Source organism: Echinops telfairi, unplaced genomic scaffold, assembly GCF_000313985.2.
Source record: "Echinops telfairi isolate 266 unplaced genomic scaffold, ASM31398v2 ScPeMD7_31;HRSCAF=116, whole genome shotgun sequence".
In the NCBI taxonomy this organism is placed as follows: domain Eukaryota; kingdom Metazoa; phylum Chordata; class Mammalia; order Afrosoricida; family Tenrecidae; genus Echinops; species Echinops telfairi.
The window spans coordinates 45,827,271-45,837,512 of NW_022103928.1; the positions used below are offsets into that span (position 1 = coordinate 45,827,271).

A 10,242-nucleotide genomic window follows, 5' to 3' on the forward strand; every position below is an offset into this window, starting at 1 on the left:
TGATCTCTACTGACCAAGTGACCCGGCAAGCCAGTAAGCTCTGAATCCCTGTCCTTACCTGGAAACAGAGTGATGGACCTACTTCATAGGATTATGAGGATTTTCAAAGCTGAGAAGTAAAGCATCCAGGAAAGTACTTGTCATTGTTCCCAGTGAGCTCCTATCAGCTCAAAGGAGTTAGCACAGAGCCTGGTACCTGGAGAGGTACTGGAGGATGTGGGCCGGACTACGACTGTGGAGTTGCTGGGCTGCAAGTTTGCAGCCTCAGAGTCTCCATGGCCCGAGCAGCTTAATGCCAGCACCACTAGCTCACTCAGCACCTGTGCATGTCAACTGCAGGTGCCCGTTCCTGGAGCCCCTCTCCTACCACCACCACTCAGAGTGCCAAGTTCACAGTTCCTGGAGCCCCCAAGGGCTGCAGCGTGAATGATGCTCCAGGGTGGTACAATGTACCCCCTCCCCAGCCACACTCTGGGGCTCACCTTTTCTCATGGGACTGCAAGAAGCCACGAGTAGGAGCCAGCCAGCGGTGGTCTGGGGCCCTGTTCCCACGACTCCCTCCCTGAAGCCTTAGACCTCCAACTCCTTTTCCTGTTCTTCCTGTCAACTGTGGACGACAAGGAACCTGCCACCTAGGACGGTGGGCCTCAGGACTAATGTTCGCTGTGATCGTAGGGGTTCCTTTTGGACAGCGTGGCCTCGCTATTCCAGAGCAGGATGTTCTGCTGCAGGGAACAAAGAAGGCCTGCATCTGAGGGAGCAGCGAGGGGACTTCTAAGAAAGTAGGTGCACAGTCACTTCCCAGAAGGTGAGGTTTCGTGGAGAACAGTCGGTGTCTGCCCATCACGGGTGTCTGAATTGCAACACAGGAGAGGCAGGGACAGGGAATCAGGGGCCTTGGCCCACAGAGGGCGTGGAGGCTGGTGGCTGGTGCATGTGATGACTGCAGGGACGGAGCGAAAGTATGTGTCACACAGAGGTGCCCATGGTCAGGTGAGGTGGAGGTGCTCAGTCTGGGTGTGGTGCCAGAACCAAGCTAGCCTGGCAGGGGGAAGGGCACATCACCCGCCAGGGCCACCTGAGAGAGAGACCTAGAGAGGTGGGGGACTTTTCCTGGAGGACATGCGGGGTTGATGTCCTGACATCAAAGCCCAGTGGCAAGGAGAGGCGGAGATCTTCCCACACCCACACCACCCCTGCTAGATGACATGAGGCTAGTGAGGAGGCCTGGGAAGTCACTGTTTTGTGCCTTGACTTTTTCCTCTGCAAAATGGGGACGATAATACAGCTGCCTCTCTGGCTGGCTTATTTTGAGAATTAAGTGGGCCCGAGCAGTATTAACTGTCACAAGGGGCTTCTAAGGAGCCACCCAGTGGCCCGTAAGCCCAACCCCAGACAGCTCGTGAAGGAGAGAAGGCAGAGTCAGCCGACACCAGATACAAAGGGAATGCCACCAAGCTTGGGACTCCAGGCAGAGAAGGCCTGCCACACTGCTCCTGATGGGCCTAAGCAGGCCTGTGCATCCACTGGCCCCTGCCCCTGCCCCCAGAGCAATATCCCTGTGAGCAAGAAAGAGGTTTGACCCTTCTGTGCCTTGGTTTTCCCTTGTAAACTGGGATCGGTGCCCACACTGCATGAGGTGGCTGTGAGAATGTGAGGAGCTAACGCACGTGGGGGTGCTGAGGAAGCGCAGGATCAAAGAGTAGCAGGCGCAGGATCAAAGGGTAGCGGGAGCAGTATCATTACAGAGTCACTGGGGAGAAGCAGGCCAGAGAGAGCACAGGGGGCAGAGGCCAAGGCCAAGTTTGGCAGAGCTGGGTGCCATTAGGAAGGGACAGAGGCAGGGAAACAGACGGTATGGATCTTTGGGGCCAATGAGAAGCTTGGGAGTAACTCAGGTGGCCCCAGTACAAGAGGCATGTGAGCAAGAGTGGGGATGAGCAGGTTTCGATCTGAGGAACAGAGAACACTTGTACACAGTAAGGGCTCAGGGAGTCCAGCCTCTCATCACTTCTCCTGTCCTCTCACCCACGTTTTACTCAAAGACCCTTCTCCATCTGCTGAAGGCTCTGGCCACATGTAAGGAGGATGCCTGTCTTGAGTACTTCCCAACGGGGGTCGGGATAAAGGACCTTCCTTCCTAGTTCTTCCCAAGAGACAGGCACCTTGATAGCGCCAAGGCTAGCTCTGCCACACTGCACACGCCACTCACGAAATCCCTGTCCCTACCTAGCCTCAGCCAGCAAGGACTCCTGTGACCAGCTGCCCACACTTTTCCCTCTGCCCCTACCCCACCAAAAGAAGAGACCATATTCAGGGTCCTTGTAGTCTGGATCACAGAGGCTACCTGAGATGAGGCCCTGTCCTTACGAGGCCAAGCAGAAAGCCCTCCACGTCACCAGGAGCGGTGGTGGTTTTTCCTTTGTTTGGTTTTCAGCAGGCAGTTTCCCAAATACACCAGGAGGACCCCGGGAACAAGGGCTGGGCAAGGACTTGAACCTGTGGCACCTGCATGCCCAAGCACATCTGTAAAGCAGAGCTGGTCCCGCTGGCTGGGGAGGGAGGCTATCTAGGCTGTGGACTCTCTAATCTAACCCCTGGGTTCAAATCCCAATGACAATACTATATAACCTTGGGCAAGTGACTTTGCCAGCTTGGACTTCAGGCCCCTCAGCTATCAAATAGGAGTGATATAACACTTACCCTTGGGGGTACTGTGAGGGTCAGAGAGGCACACAGCACTTAGCTCTTGTCTAGTCCACAGCTTACTGCTGTGAATTGCCCCTCTGTTGTCGCCTAGTCACCAAGCCCTCACCCTCATCTGCCCGGCTCCATTGCTTGGCTCCAGAGGCCAGGAGGCATCGGAAGCCACAGCGAGTCTTACCTGGTGATTGTGCACCTGGAAGCCAGTTGGTTTCTGGTTTGAGGAATCAGGACAGACAAAAACAGCTCTGGGAAACTGTGCCAAGCTATGGTCCTGCCCACCTGCCCACCCCACCCCTCCTTGGCTAGCCCTTCCTCTAGCATTGGAAGAGATGGCAATCACTGAAACCCTGGTGAGCAGCTAGGTTCGAACCTTGTTCCCGCCCCCGGCTCTGCCATACTGACCTCCAGCCACAGCCCGGCCAGGTGCAGGCGAAGGGCTTCTCGCCCGTGTGCCGGCGCAGGTGGGCCTTGAGGTGGCTGCTTTTGGTGTACATCTTGCTGCAGCCGGGGAAAGTGCATTTGTGCATCTTGATGAGTTCTGCCGAAGGGTTCTTGGGGAACTTCTGGCCCACGAGGAGGCCCGCAGGGCCTGGCCCCAGGGGTCCCGACCCAATGGGCTTGGCGGCAATGGGCACTGGGGCAATGCGTACAAACTTGGAAGGCAGGTTCAAGTTGGAAGAGGGCACCACCTGGGGCACAAGTGCAAAGGTCTGCCCCTGGATATTGACTAGGAGCTGGGCCACCTTGACACTTTCTGGGGGCTGCCCAGGGGAGGCTGGCCCTGTACCTGCCTCCTGCTTGACGGGCACTGGCTGGATCTGGAGCAGTACTGGGATGGGGCCCTCAGATGCTGGCCCCCCACCTGGGCTGTGGGCACTGCTGGTGCTAGGGCTGCCTGGCAGAGGGGTACAGCACTCCTTCCCACCAGACTCGGGATGGAGGTAGCTTCTGGGTGGGCCAGCTGAGAGCTGGCCACAGGCCTCAAAGTCCTTGCTGCTTCCCTCGGGCGCATCCTTGGCCCCAGGCTCCATGTTCTCCTCCAGAAACTCCTCAATCTCCTCCAGCGTGGGCTGAAAGGGCCGCGCCACCTCATCGGGGTCCCCCGCAGAAAACGCCGAGAAACAGAAATGCTCCCCCTTCACAGGTGCTGGGGCCTTCCTCCAGGGCCCCCAGGCCATGGGGCCACTGCTGACCCCGATGCTGCCGCCGCCACCCAGTGTGGCCCGGGACAGCAGGAAGTCCAAGATGCTATCCTGGCCCTTGGTGCCTGCGTGGCCACTGTAGCAGGAACAGAGGGCTTGGGAGTCAGGGCTGGCACAGGAGCAAAAGCTGGAGGAGTCACTGTCATCTTCCGAGAGTGGGGAGGGCAACATGTGGTAGGCCCGTGGGCCAGTCAACCGGTCACCCAGGTAAGCGGCTGGGCATTTTGGCGACGAGAAGGTCTCGTCCACTGGAAGCAAGTGGTCCACCATGCTGGCCTGGCCGTGCCGGGTGGCGGCTGCAGAGATGGGACAAGGGAAGCTGAGTCAGGAGGAAGGTATACTCACCTGGGCCCTGTGGATGGCTAACCCCACCCTTGGCTGCCTGGGTTGGCTTCCAGAGCTGCCCATGGCCAAATGCCTGGATTCTGCCTGTCTTGTCCCATGGGAGGGCTGTGCCTGCAAGAGCGTTTTCCAAAATTGCACCACCTGTTTGCAAAAGCGTCTTTTCCAAGCCCATTGCATCATCCAAGCACGTTTGGTTTTAAACAAACTTTCCAGAATGATTCTGGAAAAGGACATCCCATGTAGCTGGGAATGGCCGAGTCTGGGCATGTGTTTGAGAGAGAAAGTGAGTCTCCTTGGAGCTCTGTGGACCCCGGAGCAGCCAAGGTCAGGGAGTCATCCTAAGAAGTCAGCCCACAGCTGAGCTGAATGGAAAGGCTGCATTTCAGAGTGCACCTACCCTAAGAGTCATTCCTGTTGGGTCACTGAGGAGTTACGGGATGAGTCGAATGTCCCCTGACCCCAGCAACACAGAACAGAGTTGTTGGTGTGTTAGTAGAGTTGTCAGATTGAGCAGATAACAATGTGGGCAGCCTAATTAAATGCAGAGGAGCCCCAGTGGCATAGTGGTTATTTGTTGGGCTGCAATCTGACAGGCCAGCAGTTTGAAACCACCAGCCAGCTCAGCGGAGTAAAAATAAAGGGCTCTCCACTTCCATAAAGAGTTACAGTCTCGGAAACTCACAGGGGCAGTTCTACCTGGTCCTACAGGGTTGCTAGGGTCGGCAGTGACTCGAAGGCAACGTTTCTTTGTTTTAGAATGAAATTTGAATTTTGGATACAAATTACCTTTTACATTTAATTCCTATATTGAATGGACACACTTCTTTCTATTAAAACTATTTTCCCCGAAATTCAAATTTATCAGACAAGCCTGTACTTGAATCTGGCAAGGTAATTTTCAGGCAAAAAAAAAAAAAATCACAGCCAATGAACGAGCACCTGCCCTCTCAAGCTCTAATCAACACCTGAGGTATTCAGACTTTCCCCTGCCCCAGTTCCCAGGCCCCTCAGCTCCTTGGCTGCCTCCTGGTGAAACAGGAAGGAAAGGGCTTGATGGAGAGAACTCTCCACCTGCAGCCTATTCTGCACCCTCAGGCCTCACTGCTGCCACCCCACAGAGCCATAACTCACAGGGGGACAGCCAGCTGGGGGTCCATGCCTCTCCCACGCATACGCTGGACTTCACAAGAGCCAAGGGTAGGAGGTGATAAGCCTTGCCCTGCAACCCTGCTCCTTTGTCCCCATACAGGATCACTCACTGCCTCAGAAGGCTCACCAATGCCCAGCTTGCCCTAGATGCTGTGGGCCATGAGGGCAGGCCAGCTACCAGGTCCACTTCAGTGCAGCCCCCACATGGAGGCAAGGAGGGCCCAGGGGAGGCGAAGAGAGGGCAGAGTGGTAGGCAGTCTAAGCTGATGGCTGAACCAGGTCCCATGTTCAAGGAGAGTCAACAGTGTCAAGCTCTAACAGGGCCACCTGTGGACCTTTGTCCCCACTCAAAATCATGGCTGCCGTTTATCAGTTGGGGAAGATGGGTATTCTGCATCTGGAATAGAGACTCTGTTGCTTGGCCTCCCTCCGTACCTACCCCATTATCTGCCTCAGGACCACTCAATACCTGGCACTCAGAGCTGTCAAACTGTTAAAAGGCTGGGCCTCGGCAGAATCCAACCAGGGCAAGGCATTGGCTGCTGTGACCTTGGGCAAGTCTTTGCACCCCTCAAAGCCTCAATTTTCTTATCTGGATCATGCCTCAATGATGGCTAGGCCCTTCTTCTGCTGTGTGATCTCAGGACCCCTGACCTCAGCTCACAACTCATCCAGGAAAATTCAAGGAGCTCTGGGAAATTAACGGAGGGAAGATGCCCTTGACATATCTTCCTGAGAAGGAAGGGCAGTTTTGCCAGAACATTTTGCTTTTGGTTTCCAAACACTCAGCTGAAGTTCTAATATATGTACTCTACACTAATGAGATGCTTGAAAGGCCTGGAATACCAGGTAATGTGAAGAGGCAGTGAGGTGCAGGGCCCCTGGCGCCCCCTCACAGTGCACACATACCTGTCTGAACTTGTATCTTGTTCTGTTAAAAGGGGGCTACAGCAGGCAGTGTCTGGCCCCAGATGTGTAAGAATCCCAGGAGATACACAGGATCGCAAGCTCTCAGTCAACACCTGCCACTATGACCTCTACAACCAGCCTTCATAGGGAGCATGTGGTCTTTCTGGTCCTCTGTTGAGATAGGATGTTATCTCGGAAACCCCATCTCTCTGGAATAGGCCTTGCTTATAACCCTTCCCTGCAATGTAATCACTGTTTGATATCAGGTCTCACTGTTAATATTTTTTAACTGTAATGATGGTATTATAGGGTTAAAGAGGCCCTACCTTTTACAGCTACAACCTGAGAGTTACATATAGAATGAAATAAAAAGAAATACTGGGTAAAACAGGTACAATGAGAGTGGGGGTGGGAAAAAAGCACTTCTCTGACAGGCCTCCAAAGAGAGGCAGCTCCAGCTCCTCTGGGTGCCCAGAGACAGGTTTCTGCCACCTCTCCACAGAAGTCACCACACTGTGCACCAGCCTCACAAGTTCCTTCTCCCCTAAAGCCACCATCCTCCTCCTCTACATGGGGTTTCCTTATCTGATCTTGGCTCAGAAGTCACTGACTATGGAAGTCCTCCTTGCCCACCCAGCGATCCCTCTGGATTCTATTCTCCTGAGCAGCTTCGGTAACCCATCTGCGCTATGCGTTTGCATTTCCTGCCCTGTCTATAAGCCTCCCACCCACTTCTTCCCCCAGGCCATCAAAACATGAGCCATCTCTCTGAGTCTAAAGCACCTACTGGCATATTTTTGCTGTAGGGAAGTTGGGGTGGGGGCGTGCAGAGGTAGGAAGGAGGAAAGGGAGAGGGAAGGACAGCTTGGATAGGCATCAGTCTCAAAGGCTGAGCGGCCAAAGTGGACCGCTGAAGCACTTTAAGAGCCAAGAGTGGGTTCTTGGGACCGCGATCTGAAAAGCCAGGGCGTGCCAGGGCTGGGAACCGGCTCCAGGCCCTAAAAAAACAGCAGCACGTGGCACAGCCAGAGGCAAAGGCTGCGTGCAGGGGGAGGGGACACGCTGTTCCGGGCACCGTCCCCAGCCCACCACCGGACTCCGCCTCCTCCTCCCCCCTCGTCCCCCCGCCCCGGCTGGGCCAGGCCTGCTGTTTATCCTCCCGGGGACACAGCGGCTGCAGGAACAACATGTAATTGATAACAAGTCGAGCACTGGCCAAGGGCTGGCCATTGGGTCAGCGTGCAAATCACGGGGGTGGGGGCGGGGGTAGGCGGCGGGCCGCCTTTCAAAATAAGAGTCCCCATTCCCAAAGCTGCCCTCCAGCCCCAAAGTCACCAAGCCTCATGTCCTCATACCTGTGAGGTGGCGCGAGCTCCTGAGTGGCGAGGTTTATGGGGAGGGCGGTGGGGCGCGGGGCTCTAAAATTTGAGGATGTTTGTCATGAAGTCGGATGACCATGGGGCATCAGAGGGGGTGGTCTCCTGCCCCGAGCCTGCTACCTCTACTATAGGCTTCAATGAGTCGGAATACACCTTGGTAGAGTTCCACTAAGGTTTGATCTAAAGGAGGGGTGGGGGTGGGTGGGTGGGGGTTTGGGTGAAGGGTAGGAGTATGCGACCTGGGTGAATACGCGGGTGTTCCCGAGTGGCGTGTGCGCGAAAGGGATGTGTAAGTTTCTGCCGTGTGCATGTGCGGGGTGTGGTGTTCGGTGTGACCGTGCGGGAAGGTGTCCGCGCGCGTGCGTGCGTGTGTGTGCGTGTCCGGTGTGAAGCTGCTGGTGCGTGAGTAGAGACAAGCTGGGGAAAGGGAGGCGCTGAGGGCCCACTCCAACCCTCTCCCGGAGGTGCCCTCAAGCTCTGCCCACTAGCCACCACACCTTCGGCCCGTGCCCTCGCCACCCCCTCTACCCTCCACAGTCCACTGCGCAGGGGTGACCAGTAGTAACCCCTTCTGCCTCTGGTCCCTGAGCGACCTCCCCTCCTCCCCCCTCCCTTTTCTTTCCACCCCCCACCCCCAGCAGGCCTGGCCCCGGCACGGGCCATATGGGAAGGCCAGCTCGCAAAACACACCGGACTAGGGGGGTCCAGGCACGGAGGTGGGGGGCCCCGACAGGTGCTGGTCAAGTGCCAGTAAGGGGGAGGGGCAATCGCCCAAGGACTTAATCCGAACCCCTGCGCTCAATCCCTGTGAACTCAAGCCGCTCCTGAGACTTGGCCTTGGGTCCTCTTGCCCAGCTCGGACAGCGGCTCGGGCGCCCGGCCGTGCGTCCCGACGCCAAGCTGAGCGCCTCTCGTGCCCCGGGCCTGACTCTGGGCGCCCGGGGCCACGTCTACTCGGCGGCTCAGCGGGCCACAAGCTCTCTCACCTGAACTTTGCGCACGCCCGGCCGCCGGCCAGGCCTCCCGCGGTCCTGCAGCCCCGACCGGGCTGGGCGAGGTGGGCGCGGAGGCTCGACTCCCTGGTCGGGCGGCGGCAGCGGGCGGTGCCGCGGCTCCGGAGCTCGCTGGCTCGCCCGCAGGCCGGCGGATAGCTGCGGCCGGAGCTCTCGCCCGCCCGCCCGCGCGCTCACCGGGCGCTCACTCCGGGGCCGGTCACGTGACGCGTGCGGGCGCCGAGAAGGCTCGCAGGAGGCTCGGCCCCGAGCGCGCCCCCCATTGGCCCGCGCCGTGACGTCACGCGCTTCTGCCCCGCCCCGGTGGCCCCGCCCCCAAGCTAGCGAGACCGGGGCCTGCCAGCCCGCGGGCGGTGTTCACCAGCCCGCCACCCCTTCTGCTCTTTTGGGGACTGCTCCCAGTACTCCCATCCCCGGCCCGCCCCTGCTCTCCCTTCCCTTCTCGGAAGGCGCACCGAAGCCCTGGAGACAGCTCCTAAAGCCAAATCCCACCCCAGGAGCGCGCAACAGACGCGGGGTGTAGAATCAGGGTGCGCAGAAATCCCTAGAATCGCCCCAGGTGCAGGGGGCGTGGGAGCGGGCGCTGCGAGGCCAGCCGGCAGGGCTGCACCCCCCCCGCCCCGCCCTTTCCTGCAGAGCGCCCCATCGCCAGCGCGGGGCGCTGTGTCCCCCGTGGGGTGCCGGGGACTCGTCTTGGTGCCCGCGTTGTCCGAGAAAGACGAGATTTGTTCTTTTTCTTTGGAAAGTAACAGTGACACCCAGGAAGGTGCCCGCATTACGTGGCCGCCTGCGCGCACAGACCCCAGCGGCCTGCGGAGGTTTGCTTACCGCCGCTTCTGCTCCGCGCCCGGTCTCTGGGGCAACTTCCCAAGACCGAACAATGTTTTATTGTCCCCAATCCTGCGCACACACCTTAAAGCCGCCGGGCTCTTGGGAAGTGTTTGCAGTGCCACTCTCAGGGAGGAAGAGCGACTTGCTTCAGAGAGGCCAGAGAAGCGAGAATGCCACGTACTTTAACCAACCTTTTGTTTGAACTGCAGCCAGCAATTCTACAGGTGCATAAAATGTTTCTACAGGTGCATAAAATGTTCAGAAGAAAGGGACTTCCCGAGATTGCAAAGCCGGTAAGCAGAGCAGCAGGGTGGGCTTGATCTGTCGGGCTTGATGGAGGGTGGGGAGGAAGTATCTTACCGACAGCAGCTTGAAAGGAATGCCCTTTTTTTTCCGATGCCGGCTCTGGGAGATGGGGTAACCCAAGGGAGAAAGCTACCAACCAGCATTCACAGCCAGGATCATCCCAGGCTCCTTCTGGACGACTTAAATGCATGCCAGTAGTTCTCCCCAGCATCCTAGAACTTCGCTCAATTCTAGGAATATAGCTGCAGGTGTGCCACTCCCCAAACTTGGACGAAAAAGGATTTCCACGGGAGGCTTTCTCCTCTCATAAAGCTTTGGAGTCTGGGAAACCCACAGGGGCCTTTCTGCCAGTATTCTGTTCTGTATGCTCACAGTGAGTCGAAATGAAATCGGTGACGATGA

At 57.4% G+C, this 10,242-nt stretch overlaps 1 protein-coding gene across 1 annotated transcript in view; it reads right to left on the bottom strand.

Annotated features, from left to right (window-relative positions):
• The window catches only part of KLF15 (Kruppel like factor 15), a 12,232-nt gene extending 3,497 nt beyond the window's left edge, over positions 1–8,735 (bottom strand). Inside the window, exons 1-2 of the mRNA XM_004702471.2 lie at positions 8,677–8,735; positions 3,109–4,204 (exon numbers count right to left, since the gene is read on the bottom strand). Of these exons, the coding sequence (XP_004702528.1) occupies positions 3,109–4,178 (1,070 nt within the window). The 5' untranslated portion in view covers positions 4,179–4,204; positions 8,677–8,735. The remainder of the gene's footprint in view (positions 1–3,108; positions 4,205–8,676) is intronic.
• Positions 8,736–10,242: the final 1,507 nt, after the last annotated feature.